Source organism: Bombus huntii, chromosome 5 (assembly GCF_024542735.1).
Source record: "Bombus huntii isolate Logan2020A chromosome 5, iyBomHunt1.1, whole genome shotgun sequence".
Taxonomy (NCBI): domain Eukaryota; kingdom Metazoa; phylum Arthropoda; class Insecta; order Hymenoptera; family Apidae; genus Bombus; species Bombus huntii.
In genome coordinates, this window is record NC_066242.1 from 15,325,625 (window position 1) to 15,343,381 (window position 17,757).

The following is a 17,757-nucleotide window of genomic DNA, read 5'->3' on the forward strand; positions in this document are numbered from 1 at the left end:
CACTTCGAAATATTTTTCACTTTTGTTTTACGTAGTACTTAATAATACTAGATTAGGTATATCAGAAATACAGTGATAGAAACAAACAGAAAGCAAGTCTTTTGTACAGATGTTAGTACTGTCGAAGAAATTGTATTAATAATGACACAAGAAACTAAGAAAGCAAAAAAAAAGCAAGTAAAAAAAGAAAAAACAAACCAAAAGGATGAGAAAAGTGAAGAAAATGTAAAAGAGGACACAAGTAAAAATATCAAGTTGTATGTGAAATAAAAATCAATCAATTAGTTTAAAACATTATTGAAAATACAATTTATTTGTGTAAAGTGCTAAATTTACAAATATTAGTTACTATGAGTAAAATGCTACGTCTTGTTTATTAAAATTTTTAATGTAAATTGAACATAAATATTGTTGTATAGGTTAATATGTTTAGACATTCTCATATTACGATGTGATATGTTACTTTTTAATATACATATATCATTTCTATATTTTTTCTTATGTGATATATTTTATACAGTCTACGTTATCTATAAAAGATTAATTTTACATAACTTTTCTAAAATGTATTTTACTAATTTGGTTATGATAAATTATTTTAAAAATATATGAATAAAATTTATGAGATTTATTATTTTGCAGAAAATATGGGCCCTCTGTAAAATTTCCTTATCAAAGGGTATGGTCTCGTTCTGCCCTAATATTTGCAGTATTATTCATAGTTTGGTATAGTAGTCGACAGGGTAAAGAAATTTATTTGGCTAAACAGAAAGAGATTTTATTAAGTCGCACTGTGAATGTTAAATGTTCAAGCGATTATGAAGCTGAAATAAGTACATATCCTGAATGTGTACCCGAAAGATGTGGAAGGATAGTTACAGATAAATTAGTGTCATCGACAGAAACTGATGTTTTGTTGAAAATGGCAGTAAATGGTTTGAATTTAGCTGGTTCTGATGGAGGTGCAAGTATTTTGGACCTTCATTCTGGTGCTCTGAGTAAAGGTCAAGGCTTTATAGATATTTACACTTTACCAGAAGCAAAAGAAATATTCAATAGTGCTGATCTTGCAATTTATAAGTATATAAATTCTTCATAATTATTTAAAACAATATTATCTCCAATTTTGTAATTCTACAACATTTGCAGAGTAGCAAAGACTAAGATACAACATGCAGTAGCGCATAACTTTGGAATACCTTCAAACAAAATATTTTTAACAAAGCCTACGTTTTTTTCCCGAATGACTAATGTGTCTGCAAAAACGATACATGACGAATATTGGCATCCTCATGTTGATAAGGTGCATAAATTATTAAATAATTTATAATTTATCTATTTTGAAATTTTAATATTTATTATAGGAAACATATGAATTTTTCCACTATACTACTTTACTTTATCTGAGCGATTTTGGAAGGGATTTTGAAGGAGGTCGATTTATGTTTGTCGATAAAAATAATGTAAAAACTGTGATAGAACCTCGTAAAGGTAAACGATGATTGCAAAGAAAAAATACTGTTAATAAGCGAGAAAAAATATTATTTCAAGTTTCTTTTATAGGTAGAGTATCTATGTTTACTTCGGGTAGTGAGAATTTACATGAAGTTGAAAGAGTACAATCAGGAACTCGATATGCGTTAACCATATCTTTTACGTGTGATCCAAATGCCGCAATTTCTGATCCAAATTATCGAATAAAATAGAAAAAGTAAGGTCATTGTATAAGCAAAAAATATACATTCATTATAATTTTATATTAGAAATTTACTTATTTTAAAATATTCCTTCTAACAGAATATCTCATTCCAAAAGAAGTTTATATGTAACTGTATGCATATATTAGATATTTATATATCAACATATGTGCGTGCAAACTGTTCAATTTATATCTACAAGAATTACTAAAATCGAATTTCAGAAGAACGTCCTTAAACAAAGTCTTTTTTATATCCTTTATTTACTTATCAATATGATACAAGAACATATGACGAATGCACAATGTATACGCCTGGTGACAATTAAAATAATTATGAACATATACATATTTATTTAACAAACCAATCTCTTAATGCTAATGAAAAAATATAGTATAAATGGTTGCTTTTAACAAAGCATTAAGTATGTTATGTGCAATACATTTTTAATGTATATAAATATACATAGAATATATGTATATTGAATTTCATCACTGGAATGTCTCTGTTTTGTTACATTTATCCATATAGACTATAGATTATTCAAAAGTGTAAGAGTGGAAAAGATGTATAAGAGTTGTTTTATCGTTATCTTTGTTAAGTGTTTTTTGTACATATTCTTTTCCTATTTGAAAGTATCACATGTTTTTAAGAAACCTAAATTTGAAATAATATTTGACACAATGAAATTTAATAAACCATCTTTGTGTATACGTATTTTATACTATATGTTTAAGTAATAGTATTTGTCCACTATATAACCATTACAAAAACCTATAGCAAGAATTCCTGAAATATACTATAAACTTATAATAATAGTAATTTGTATGTGCAAAATTACTATAAAAAAGGGACCACAAAATTATTCCTTTAACTTGGTACCTATTTTTCATTCCACAAATTGAAGTATCTACGATTAGAAAATAGAGAAATTGGCTACATAACTTAATAATACAGATGATATAAACAATGCATATACAGATTTGAAAGAAGAAACATTTGTACAAAAGTAACTTTACAGAAAATATGTAGGAATCATTAAATATTACACATTAAGTTTTGATGATCTCCATCAATATCAATGTACATTGAAAGTTCTCTGGAATGTACCTATGCAACTTTTTATGTACATTTAAGTAATGATATTAATATTATAGAAAATTCTTTGAATTTAATAATTTCTTCATAATAAACTTCAAATAATTTTATAAGTTGAGATGCATTTTTTACGATCCTAGAATATTCGCAATTTGTGATGCGCTCTTTCCTAATAAAATGCTCCTATGATTTCCGGGTAGTTCTATAACTTTTACTTTGTTGGAAATCTATAAGAAGATTAAACATATTATAAGAATTTAAAAGACGAAACATATATACATCAATAAATTAACGTTTTATGTGTAAACATAATAATTACCTTCGATAAACCATAGTCATTGTTTAGAGGAACAAAGCTATCTTTGGCTTTAAGTAATACAATATCTCCATCATATTTTTCGGGTTTATAAAAGAAAGCCGCCTTCAATTTCTTGTAGAATAATAGAGCAGCACTCTTTAAATCTTCAGAGTCCAAATTTTTGTCGTCTATCAATTCGACCACTTTGTTTAATACAACCTCAGTTGTGTTTATATTTTTCAGCATGTCATATAACTAGGAAAAAGAGAAAATAGATAAAATAGAATATCTAATGTATGATAAAATTATGAAACAATGTGTGTATGAAAATAAAAATACCTTAAGGAAAGTGATGTTGCTCCTGAACTGCCTGACAAAATACGCTAAACATTTTCGTAAACCATCTGTAATCACTTCTGCACTTTCTTCGGTAGCACGCTTTCCAAGTTCCACAGAATGTAATTTTACGAAATCCGGCGAGCCGTCGATGAGAGTTAAGTTTGTCTTATGTCCAGCTTTCTGTAATTGAACAGCCATTTCCAGGCCAATGCAAGATCCAAAGGAATATCCTATTATGTTATATGGTCCTTCAGTTTGAATCGCCCGCATTTTCTTCAAAAAGAAAGTCGCTAATGCTGATACAGATTCTAATGGACAGTTTTCTGTACATTGGAAGCTCCAAGCAGGTCGATTCAATTCACTGGCCACAGTTTTAAATGGTGCAGCAACTCCTTCGATAGCGGGAACAAAGAATAATGGCTGCCCAGCCGAGTTCGCTGTACTGAGTGGAACAATAATCTTGACAGGTACAATCTCCGTACCTTCAAATGAGAGCAGACCAGCAGCATCTTGGATGGTTTCTTCATCATCTGAATCAGCACCAGCGTTTCCTGCTTCTACCCCAGAAGTATTGTCTAATTTTCCTAACTTGTCGAATGTTAAATTACGAATTTCAAGAGCAGATAATACTATATCGTAATTCCTTTCCATGGTTTGTTTAATTTCTGTTCCCATCAAGGAGTCCATTCCAAGATCAGCCAAGCTAGTACTACCGTTAATAGTTTCTAATGCTTTAATCCCCAAGATATTGGCTATTGCTTGGACAACACTAACTTTATTTGCGTTTTCTACCGCATTATCTTTACTTGCCGTAACAAGCGATGCCAGAATTGGATGTGGTTGTTGAAGGAATATGTCCATTGTTTCGAGACAATTTTGTATACGTTGCGGCAAAGTACCACCAACTTCAGTATCATTAAAACCACCCATTTTGTCTAAAATTAGACCAACATCACCAATGGCTCCCCATTGAATGGCAAGGCCAGGTAAACCATTCGCTTGTCTTTGTTCCATCATCCTTTCCATAGCAGAATTTGCAAGACCATAATTAGTTTGACCCACATTGCCTCTTCCACTTGTGACAGATGAGAATACAACAAAATAATCTAATGAGGAACATTCTCGCGATACTATATCCAGATTCTTGGTTCCAGTAATTTTAGGTAATGCTGATATTACGAAATCAGATTCAGTAAGATTTTCAAACAGGCCGTCTCGCAAAACAGCAGCCAAATTGAATATACCACCAACCGGGGCTAATGCTTTACTTTCTTTTATAAGTTGTTTCGCTCCATCCAATGTTCCTATATCTGCCGTTGAAATTTTAATGTGTGCACCCATATTGCGCCAACGACGAATAGACAATGCCTGGAAGCCTGTAGTTACTCCAGACCTCGATGTGAGGATTAAATATTTCGCACCACGTAAAATCATCCAATCTGCTAATTCTAAACCAAATCCACCAAGACCACCAACTAATATATACGACTTATCAGGATTCAAATATGTGCGTGGAATAGCGGAAACTACTTTTTGCGGTGATTGCACAACTTTCTGCTTTTCCTCATCTCGAATCTTCAACAGAACTTTACCAATATGTTTACCAGTAGCCATATATCTGAATGATTGTTCAATCTGTTGTTCTGAAAAGACCGTGGATGGAAGTGGGCGAACAGCACCACTTTTTATTCCCTCACTGACAAGTCTTACAACTTCTTGTCTCTCTGGGCCATCATCTTCGCAGATCGCATCCAAAAGTATTCCATGGAACGAAACGTTCTTCAAAAATACGGACATGCCCAGAGGCGAATCATTCGACAAATCGAATTTCCCAATTTCAAGGAAACGACCACCCTGAGCAAGGCATCTGATACTAGCTTGTAATTTCTCTTCAGCTAATGAATTAAGCACTATGTCTACACCACGCCCGTTAGTTTCATTAAGTATCAGTTGCTCGAAACTAGTGTCTCGAGAGTTACCGATATTCCTATCAGTCAATACAGGAAACATTTTCTTCAAGAAGTCTCGTTTGTCTTGTGTTCCAACAGTGGTGAATACTTTGCATCCTGCGTGTAAGGCTATAGAGATACTCGCTTGTCCAACACCTCCACTACCAGCGTGAATCAGAACACTGTCACCGGGTTTCATGTGACCTCGAACACAGAGAGCATAGTAACTGGTAGCATAAGCAACTGGAACGGTCGCTGCTTCTTCTAAAGACCACTTATCAGGTACTTTCCACATGAAACCAGGATCAGCTATAACAGTGGTTGCCAAACCACGTGCTGGCACCATAGCCATAACTCGTTGACCCTTCGAGTCACGTCCAGAAAATTCGAGACCCAATATACAGTCTTGCGTAGCTAGATTTCCGGGAAGAGCATCTGGCGGCAGTTTCCCAGTTGCCAACATGATATCCCTGAAGTTTAATGGCGCGTAGTACACGGAGCATAACTCTGTATTTGGGAACTTTTCTAGTTGGTAATAGCTCAATGGACTTTCAATCCATCTTAAGCTGCTCAGGTCGCCTCTGTTCAAAGCGTTAATATATGCGTGTTCAACTTGAAGAGATGATTCATTTTGCTGATCTAATTCTATATGTTTGTAGCATCCCCATTGACCTCCCTTCAAAATATTAGCGAACATTTGTTTGTCCAGTTGTTTAGCATAAAATTTATCATTTAAGTTAAATTTGGGCATGTTCTTGTCTTGAATGAAAACGTAAGATGCTTTTGCACCACCATCTTCATTAAGCATACAATTCATAAATCCAACCATACCTATAAAAAATATCACATGTTATAAAAATTAAGATTATTTTAATAATTGATAGAAATTGTAATTTTGTCTGTTATGTTATAATTATCTATATATATATTGCAAAAAACGTTTAATGACACTTACCAAATAATTCTTCACCTTGACAAACGAACAAAGGTCTCTGATTCTGAGCCATAACATTTTTCAAAGTTGCCTTAACACCTTCTACCCAAGAGAAATTCTTTTCCGTTAGTTGTATGACTACAGGATCCGGTCTTACTTCCTTCTTTTTGAGTAGAATATAAGATTTTCCAGGAATGACCTGTTTTGCTACACACACCAAATCTGGATCTGCCACGTTAAAATCAGTTTGAGCTGTTTCTTCCAAAAGTATGAATCCTCCGTTTATCACACTGTCTTTCAAATTTTTCAATATATTCAACGAATTGTCAGTTAATACATTGCTAGCTACTGCAATGTGCAAATCTTGACCAACTGGTTCTTTTTCCGCATTGCGTTTTACAATTTTTATATTTTGTTTTAAGCTGGTATATCTTTTACGCAAAACTGCAGCCAGTTGTAAATCCCCCTAAGAAAAATATCCAATAAGTCTTACTTTTTTAAACTGCAGTTGTAAAATACTTACATTTACTAGAGGTTCCCCAGAACACCATGTCTTTATATAGGGCAAGATTAAAGAATCCACAGGACGATCTCCAGATACTTCGGTTATTTTCAGTTTGATTCCACTTATGTTTTCATATATCGTTAGTAATAATATAGTAAGAGCATGGACTTTAGCCTTTTCTGGATCCTGCACTAATGGTTGAGAATTTTCATATGGTATGAACAAACATCTTTCAAGTTTAGGAGGTCGAATCTGTTGCTTCTTTGCAATCAAAGAGGCTTTCATCTTTCTGATTTCAACACCGCCTGATTTAATAACACCAATATTTGGATAAGAATATACTGGAACACCCTCGTCTTCCTTATAATTTTCAACAAGCTCTAAATGAGCAGTGGGATTGATGGCAACGTATTGCACACGAACTGGCACATATAGCCCTCTACAATCCTTTTCAAGGATGCTGAATTGAAGCATGGTATCCATGAAAGAAATCCAGTCATTCCAGAGAAGTCTACCAGAAACACCACCATTATGGACAATTTTAATTCCTTGGAAAGTTCCAGTATAATTATATCCTCTGAGTCTGAGTTCCTTGTAAACGTCAGCTGTCTTCAATTCTACGACAGTACTTTCATTTTTTACAATCGGAGCAGGTATATTTAATAACATTTTATCAACGTTTTCTGGTACAGAAACTGTTCCAGTTACTACCACAGATCCACTTTCACAAATTTCAAAGTCTCCAGTGCCCAGGAATATATTGATTGAAAATTTCACAGTGCCATCCATTGGCATAATGGTAGCTCTTTGGAATTTTACATTCTCAAATGTAATCGGCAATTTCTCGAAATCTGTTCCACGCATTTTTGCGTAGGTTTTCCAGACAATCACTAGGTAACCAGTAGCAGGGAAAAGAATTCTTTCATCGATACAGTGACCAACTAGATAAGCATCTGTTTCTTTGGACAGATTCACTTCCACTACATTTTCACCAAAAGATGCGTTACTTCCTGCATAGTCAGCTAAATTCCATTCTACAGAATGGTCCCATTTAACCAAGCTATTAATCATTGGTGTGCCACGACCAACTGGATAATTAACTGGTGGATACAATTTAGACACTCTGGGTTGTCCTCCTGCTAAATATAACTTTCCTATATTTTCTAGGAAGAAGTTCAGATTGTTTGCATGACCTCGTTTATGTAGCCCAATATTGGTCACAGTTGACGGTAATGATCTACGCAAGATTGCTTGCAATAGACAATGTGGTGCAATTTCGATAACTATCGCGTTTTCTGGGATATGACCTAATGCTTGATAAAATAGTACAGGCGATAATAGGTTATTCACGTGATAGGCAGCACTACTAAGTTGTGCCAGTGGGGTACCCCAAGCTGATTCCGGTATTGATGTAGAAATCCACCTGGAAGTTCTCTGTTTCGGATTTGTTATAATTTTCTCCAACATTGTACGAAGCTTTTGACCCACTGGGGCTACATATTTGCTATGGAAAGCAACACCAGAGCTATTCACCAATTTTATAAAGATGTTATCTTTTTGCAGATCATCTGCCAATTTCTTGAGAGATTCGATTGGACCAGAAACTGTCACAGAGTCTGCTGAATTGTTGCAAGCTGGTGTTACGTCAGGTGGGCATCGAGCTGCCGCTTCTTCCCAACTTAATCCTACGGCAGCCATTCCTCCTGGCTGTAAGTTTGAATCTTTGATTGTTTTCCCTCTCCAGTATGCAGCCAGAACTGTTTGTTCCGGAGTAAAAGTGCCATCTGCGTAGGCACATCCTAATTCGCCGACAGAGTGTCCAACAATACCATCCGGTTGAATACCTAAATACGTTAATACGTCCACAAGAGCGACTTGAATGGCTGCAATGGACACGAATGAGTATAAAACATTTTCGTCAAAGGTTTCAGCTGTTCCATTTTGAATAAGATTCATTAGATCAATTCCTTCAGGTTTTAGAGCCTCAGCACACCTTCGCAAACTTCTTTGGAATATGTCGATAGAGAGCAAATCTTTACCCATACCGGGCCACTGAGATCCCATGCCAGAGAATACAAACCAAACAGGACGCTTTTCATTGACATATGAATCAACTTCTCGAGTGCTGACATTTCCCATAATGGAATATCCTCGATAAAGATGACCTGCTACATTATTCGCGTGAATATCATGAAGCAAAGCAATGAACTCATCGTCTTTTTCGTATTCCTTGGCTTTGTCCAGAAGTAAGTTCACAGCCTCTGATGTACGACCAGATACGGTAACTAGTTTGGGTACTTTATTGTCTAAAACTGGCGACAACTTTGGTTTAGGATTGCTACGAAGAAGAATGTGAGCGTTAGCTCCACCAAAACCGAATGAATTCACCGCTACGAGTCCACCTTTCCATGGCATGTTCTTATCAACAACTTGTATACTTCCGTCGCTCAATGCCGGTATGTCTGTATTCGGATTCTTGAAATGTAGATTACCCGGGATTACACCTGTTTCCATGGCAATTAACAATTTTGCCATAGAACATACTCCACTGGCAGGTTCTGAATGTCCCATGTTAGATTTAACGGAACCAAGTAATAGAGGACCTTTTCTACCTTTGCAGAACAGATTTGCGATCGAATTGATTTCTTGTGGGTCCCCAACTTTGGTTCCTGTTCCGTGAGCTTCAACGTAAGCGACGTCTGCAGGATTAACACCTACTTCCGCGTAAACTTCACGCATCAATTTATTCTGCATGTCTCCACTGGGAAAAGTAATTCCTTGAGCTTTGTTACCGTCGGTGTTGGTCTTAGCATGTAAGACAGTGGCATACACTCTGCGTGCATCCCTTGCTTTTTGCAAAAGAAGAACCGATACAGCCTCTGATCTAACATATCCTTTGCCATCACTATCGAACGCTTTACACGCACCGTCTGGAGATAACATGCCTAACCGATGAAACTGAAGAGAACTGGTAGGTTTTAGAAGAAGATTACAACCACCGACTATAGCTGCGTCGCATTCACCTGAACGAATTGATACAATTGCTTGATGCATGGCATATAAAGACGAAGAACATGCGGTGTCTATTGCATAACTAGGACCGTTGAAGTCGAATGTATATGAAATCCTGTTTGGAAACATAGCTCTGCAGCATCCCGTTAATCCGTATCCTGTAGACATATTTAAATCATTATTTTATTATTGTTACTATTACTATTAAGTTATTAATTATTATTAATTATTGCCAGCAATATAAGTTTACCAACCGTTAATTTGATCCGGATCTTTAGACCAAAATTCATCTGATTCTGAGGACGAGACACCAATGAATACGCCAGTTTTGGATCCCTTAATATCATTTGGATTGATACCAGCATCTACAATTGCTTCATAAACTACTTCTAACAGAAGACGTAATTGTGGATCCATTACATGAGCCTGTTTGGCATGAACACCAAAGAAGGTAGCGTCAAACGATTTGAGATCCTTCAGTTTACCAGTTCTCTTGGGTAGACCAAAGAGTCCGGCAGGCCAACGACGTTCATCATCTGTGATCATGTCGATACCTTCGAATAAGTTTTTCTTAAATTCTTCAATGTCTGAGGATTCCGGGAAACGGCCTAAAGAAATGTGAAAAAAATTATAAATATTAAATCGTAAGTAAAATTATATAATTCGAGATGTATTTATATATATGGCGATGTAATTACTCACCTGAAAAACCGCTAATGACAATTTCATTATTTACATCGTATGCGTTAGTATTGCTGTTCAACATAGTCGGTTCTCTCACAATGGGAGTGTTTGCACTTTCAAATTGAGCTGGCATTATGATAAATATGATATGATCAACTTTTTCTTCGTGTATTCTTTATTTTTGCAGAATTTAGCAGACGTATGGAGCCTAGTGGACTGTAAGCTGAAAATTAGAAATAAAAATATGATACTTATTAAAAAAATTATATTTTAAATATTATACAATTTGCTATATCAACTTAACTGTATGTATATGCATTTACATATATTATATAATTCTTTCTCTTTTAACCGATTCACGTAACAGAATAAATTTATCGATATTTATGTAACATTTTTTTTTAATTTAATATATTAAGAAATTCTAAAAAAAAAAAAAAAAAAAATGTAGCGATTATATATACCGATTAAGGAGCATTATTTCGTTAGTTAAAACCGAAATTCTATAAATGTAGGACAGCAATGACTAGTTGTCTTATTAAATATTTCAGACGTCTCAGCAATTGTATTAGATTATCGTAGTATCTCCTCTGCGACATACGATTAATTGAGTGATTTCAATTGGATTCACTCCCGGATAAATCAGTTTAGTAGTGACTATGCTCGCAAGATGCAACATTGCTTGCCCGGTGTCATCAACGTACTTAACCTTTGTTTTGTATATACATATTTAATACTTATTTAATATTTATTAAATTCATGTTCGAAAATATTATACAACTATTTTTTATACCTATGTGTAAAGCATACATTTTTGATATACGAGACTATTCATGTAACTATTGAAAAAAATGAATATAAAAGACAAATATCTCTTCGTTATTCTATATTTCCAATATGCTAATAAATATTTAATGTCAATTCCATTCAAATGTCAAGACTGAATGCATAAAATGCGAAACGGTCGAAATTAACATTTCCCTATCTTCATGTAATTATCATTTCCCTATCTTCATGTAATTATCCGAGTAGCTTTCGATTGAAACGTAATAGTAGAACACGTGATACAGCGATGACCTGACCCCAACGTTGAGATGCGATATAAATTATATCATCACGTGTTATAAACTGTTACATCATAATTTATTAACATATTTTATGTGATAAGATTTGTTGACTGTACATGTCATTTATGTATGATTGTTAATTACGATCATATCATACGATACTTGTTTTCCTATATCACCTTGATCCGTAATATGTATTAAACAGATAATAGACCGATTTATGAAGATTTATGATTAAAAAGGTCGTGTGATGCACGAAATATGGTGTTTTTCACGAGAACACTTAATTACAGTCAAATTAAAAGATTAACACGTTTTACGTTGTTCAATATCTTTTATTACTGCACAATTGGTATTTGTCACGATATAAATTATATTTTCATAATTCCTAAATTTATGAAATTCCTCTTATACAGTAAGTTGAAATAATATAACAATTCGAATGCTCAACAATATATATGTATATATTTTTACAAACAATGAGAAAATCTGAAAATTCATTATGGTACTTGAAAATGTACATATAGTTATTTATTTAATAATATATGAAATAATAACAATAATATATGTAAAAATATATACGATATTACTGGGTTACTGCGATTTAGTTAGTGTTACACTTAATAAATATGTATCTATCTATAGATAATGTACGTTATTGAGAATATTGTGAATTGTTTATGTAAGTCAAGAAGTTTCAGTGAAACAATATCTGATAGATATAGGACAGAAACATTTCAGGTATATATGTATATATGAATATATTCTTGTATGAATAACGTATTATAATGACTGTAATCGAATTAATTAACAAATTTTTTATTGATATGCCTAATTTACATTATAAGTTGTTATAGTGGCGCGAAAATAATTATATGTAACTTTTATTCCTTTCTCTTTCCTATAAATTATACGCTGATGTAATATATCACAAGAACTTGAACTTTATAATCCCTGAAAAAAAACTGAAATTCTTTTTAGATTAATATTATGCCGCGAATCGCTGAACGAAAAACATTTACAATCCTCTACTTTCAAATTTATCTCCAGAACATTTATTTTTTTTGCTTCCAGACATTAATTGCGTATTACGTAAGTTTTTTTGTTGTCACGTGCCAGCCGTCACATATCAGGATTCGTATATTTTTATATTTCTAATCTTTAACCTGGCATCACCTGATCTTGGAAACTTGCAATAATTCGCCATCTTTTCTCTTTTATGTATGTTTTATTTTCATGAAACTCAACATCTCTGACGTTGGCAATGTAATATACAGGGTGGTTGGTAACTGGCGGTACAAGCGGAAAGGGCGTGATTCTACGCGAAAAAAGAAGTTGAAAATATAGAATAAAAATTTTTTTTTAATTTTTCCATCGAGACAACGATCTGTCAGTGAGATCCGTTATAACAAGCCGTGATAAAGTGCACGCGTACCGAGCGAAAATTCAAAGTCGATTTTCTCGAAAACAAAGCCTCGAACGAAAAATTTTTATTCTATATTTTCGACTTCTTTTTTCGCGTAGAATCACCCCCTTTCCGCTTGCACCACCAGTTACCAACCACCCTGTATATCAAGAAAATATGCACGTTTATGATTCCACTTTGTTCTTGATGGACACGTGAAGAAAAGTGTCTTATGAGTTCAAATCGTACAGGAAAATAAATATTACTAGCCTTCAAAATATGCAAACCTTATGTGAATTTTGAATGTACAGTTTCTCTAAAATAGAAAACATGTTGGTACAGTTTCTACATTGTTATTTACCATTACGATAAAATCGATTGATTAAAATTTCTTTGAAATTTTAGATTGTTAAATTAAAAAATTAATAAATTATTTAAATGTAATAAATTAGGAATTTACCTGATAAAAATTTTGAATAAAGATTCGAGCGTGCCTCATAAATATTAAATATATGATGCATATGTTAAATAATCGAATAATTCGCGTCATACAAAACTCTTCACGTCATTAAATACATATTGAACACATTTGGTGGCATTATGAATTACGTAAATTAAAATCATTAAAGCAATACTTGATGAATATTAGGGGAATTATTAAACTAATTCTGATCTTATATCCGATGCTGTGTTTTGCTTTACTGTTACTTGTACTATCGCTCACGAAAGTCTACATATATGTACACCTATCGAATTTTGTGTACGTCACTTACCAAAGAAATTAAACACGCACCTTATTAATGTATTCATTAATTAATTCAAAAGAAATTAAAAAATTAAAATATTAACTAAAAAACTTCGGGATAAAATCACGTCGAAAATTACAAAATCATATATTTTTGCAACGTCAAAGAGATAGTAGTATATTATTGATGCTGAGGAAATCTACAAAACATTAATATAATATTAATGTCCACTATTTTTATGATTTTATGTAAAATTTCAAATGTATGTAATTTTTGTAGCTTCTAATGTTTTAGTTCTTTTTAACGCGATTAAATTGTGTTACATTTTAACAATATGTATGTGTTTCAATGTGTCAAAAAAATTCGTGCAGTTAATATTTTTACTATAATATTTTAAATTTAAAAGGTATATATGTAAATAAACTTTTGTGACTAACTGTGTATATCTTTACTTAAATACATAATAAGACATAGATAGATAGTGCAAAGAATAATGTATTTAATTATCACTAATTAATATTAATAATGTTATGAAAGAATAGAATAAATCGTGCTACACGCTGGTCTCAAGTAATTTTGTCGCGTAAAAGAATACGGTTAGGTAAAAACGTAAAAACTGATCACTCAGCATTAGTGCTTTACATGAGTTGGTCACGTGTTGTGCTGCGCAGGTGATTACAAGCTGTAGAATCAAAATATTTGTAGCGAATCGAATTTTGTACACTTTTATGTAAACAAATGTCTTTAAGCTTATTCGTTATTCGAAAAAATTACTGATATTTTTTAAACGATCACAATTTCTATCTTCTTTATAAGAAAAAGAATTTCTTTTTCTGTACCAAACATGAGTAACTTGAATCATTTATCAGTCATGAGTTTGAGAAGACATACAAAAGCTATTAAATCATTTCATATTTTTTGGAAATGAATTTAAAACAAATGAACGTAAGAAATGAATTGAAATGTTACAATACAAATTTTATAGTAACAAAATAGAACATTTACTAGGACAACAGATGATTCTTTGTTTATTACTGTGGCATGTACAAAAACACCGCATTATTTATGCCTAACATATTACTATCCGGTCATTACATACGTATAAGGTACAATCGTAAGAACTTGTACAAGTAAATTTGACATTGACGTCAGATAAAACACGTTATTCGCATCAACATTCGTGTAAGTATAACTAGGTTCTGTTCACGTGAAAAATATACAAGTTAAAATATAATATTATAATAAATACGATATTATAATAAATATAATAATAATAATAATAATATATATAATAAAATAAGATAAAATATATCAGAAAAAAATATACTCTATGAGATATGATACAAATGATATCGCAATACACATATGCTGTATAGAGATAATGCCTAAAGAACAGCTAAATTAACAATTCGTTCTTCGTATAAACTTCCTTGTCATTGACATTATTGCAAATAGAAACTTCACGCGTAATCGTAATTTATCAGGTAAAATCTAACCGCGATTAGATTTGTTACGAGTGATATTACGAAAAATATAAGGATCAAAGATTCCATGAAAAGTGAAAAAATGAACAGCTAGTAATACAATTAATTTTTAAGACTCTAAATAATATTATGAATTGTAATAGTTGACTGAACTACAGAACCCAAACAAATTTAATGCACCTATTATTGCTGTTTAATTCGTGGTATAAAATTTATACAGTTGTTACGATATTACAAAAGTGATTATTTTATGTTTCTACGAATGAAATATTGTATTTCTGTTACGCTTGTATGACTAAACAGTTCATACAGAAATGATAACAGTTCAAATGAACCAGATATACTAACGGATTTTTATATTCTGACATCATGATACTTTTAAATGTAAAGAATTAATCATCGAATAATATATGATCAATAAAGTTGATTAATTTTCTACTATGTTTTTAAAAATGTAGGAGATAATGTATCTATCATAATAATTCGAATAATATTGCTAATAAGTCAATAGTATTTTGATAAATTTATCAATGAAAAACATTGAATATTTAAAATTATTATACTTTGACATCGTAATGATACTTTTATAATTAAAATATTTAATTTCCAACAACACATAATCAATAAGTTGATCAATTTTCTATAATGTTTCCAAAAATATAAGAAAATATATAGAACTGTCACAGTCATTTAAATAACATTAATAAATTGATAACATTTTAGTAAATTGTCCAGTGGCAAAATGATAATCTTAATTGAAAATAAAATAACACTTACCTCGCACGTGGGTATAATCCTGACAAATGTTGTGAATTCTGTTTCTTTTCCAAAAAGCCTGCGTACTCGACTATTGTACACCACCGACTTGGTATAATAAATAATATAGATCTTGACGAGCAACTTGTAATAATGGGAATGAAGAGACTACGGAATGTGTAATGATATTTAACTACAGAAATGGCCCTAGCTGTTTAGTAATTTTTTTTAGAAACGCGACGTGCGATTTTCCTATCAATATAACCAGTACAAGTCCAGTGTGCACGTCGCAGAAAACTGGCTAGCGTCTAGCCTGTGAGCATCTCGTTATTATTGAATTGGACAGACCTTATGGTCTGACATCAGACCATATGGTGTCGACCAATAGGAATTCACGTTTCCGGTACGCACGCGCATGAGAATGGACCAGCGTTCCGTCTTCCGTTACGAATATTCCGTTTTTTCCCTGATTTATATTTATCCTTGCGACTAATACAACACTTCGTTTTATATCTTAAAATTCGATTGATTGGATACATGCATAATGTTCATGGGTTGTCACATGTTAACTTTGTCGCGATTTTATTTTATATAATACTAATATTATCATTGCCGATAACTAGCACAGAATTGTTGTCGGTATACACAGTCAAGATCGATATCCTAGTGCAGTAACGTAATCGGCGGATTTTCAAAACATTTATAAATATTGGGATCCGTTTATCTCCTCCTATTATCATTTTTTTCGAAATATATGTATATACGTATATATTGTGTAGTTTATATATAATATAATGCATATATAATACAAATTGTGAGAAAGATTCGTGAAGGTCATTACGTGTACTATTCGAAATGGTTAGGATTTTATCAATTCAAGAACGCTAAAAAAACATTTATTCCTCGCGTTTATTTTCATCTTATGATAATTAATAATAAAATGCCATTTAATTTTCTAACTTTTGCAATGAAACTATTGATCTTATATAACATATTAATATTTTAACAGATAAGAGATGATTATCCAACTTTCCTTTCCGTTAAATATTATATTTGTTCTTAAAACTATTATTGTAGATAATACAATTTTGTTTCATGAAATAGTAAATTGCTGTCATTGAAAGAAAATTACATAAATTTAAATATTAATAAGTTATGATTCATGGTAAATACGCATATTATGTTGTTTTTTATAAATAAAAAATATCATCTACTTGACACGAGTCTATTTTAAAATAAAGTTAGATTCATATATTTAATAATTAGCATATCGTGTTTAATGTTTTATTGATAAACGAAGAAATGATAAAATCTTACGTGATATGATTTCATAAGATCATAGTCGAAATAAGACTTCTATTTCATATTTTGATAGGAAAATGTGAGGTAAGATGTGTGCCCCTTCTTGCCCTTTATTGATAACTCTTTGAAGAGGTCTTTGCCATTGCCTTTAGTTACAAGTCTGCTTGCCGCGTGTTATATCACGTGAACTGAAGAAAGAAACATGTAACCTGTATAACTTTAATCTTAACGAGACTTTTGTACCGCGATCCAAAGCAAACAGAGTCATTCTAGTTATCTCCCTTACAAAAGGGACGTTCATGAATAAAAACGTGCCAGATTGCAATTGTCACTCTTCTAACTCGCACTTATGTTGCCAAAGATGATCATGTGTCCAAATATAATATAGCTTTTTGACGAAATTATGAAATGTAATTAACACGCGACGATAAAGTGATTATGCAGATAGAATCTCGAATCTCTTATCACACAAGGTCATAAT

General features: G+C 32.3%; 2 protein-coding genes across 2 annotated transcripts; one reads left to right on the forward strand and one right to left on the reverse strand.

Moving 5' to 3' along the window:
• Positions 1 to 29: 29 nt before the first annotated feature.
• Positions 30 to 2,041, forward strand: LOC126865434 (2-oxoglutarate and iron-dependent oxygenase domain-containing protein 3-like). The gene is made up of 6 exons (XM_050617918.1): positions 30 to 257; positions 643 to 1,080; positions 1,150 to 1,303; positions 1,365 to 1,491; positions 1,564 to 1,711; positions 1,798 to 2,041. Exons 1-5 carry the CDS (start codon positions 142 to 144, stop codon positions 1,704 to 1,706), a joined length of 978 nt encoding a protein of 325 aa, XP_050473875.1. The 5' UTR covers positions 30 to 141; the 3' UTR covers positions 1,707 to 1,711; positions 1,798 to 2,041.
• Positions 1,942 to 16,296, reverse strand: LOC126865416 (fatty acid synthase). Its single transcript, XM_050617875.1, has 8 exons — positions 15,996 to 16,296; positions 10,535 to 10,739; positions 10,087 to 10,440; positions 6,839 to 9,990; positions 6,337 to 6,781; positions 3,433 to 6,212; positions 3,115 to 3,348; positions 1,942 to 3,022 (listed from the first exon to the last, which is right to left on the reverse strand). Exons 2-8 carry the CDS (start codon positions 10,647 to 10,649, stop codon positions 2,924 to 2,926), a joined length of 7,179 nt encoding a protein of 2,392 aa, XP_050473832.1. The 5' UTR covers positions 10,650 to 10,739; positions 15,996 to 16,296; the 3' UTR covers positions 1,942 to 2,923.
• Positions 16,297 to 17,757: the final 1,461 nt, after the last annotated feature.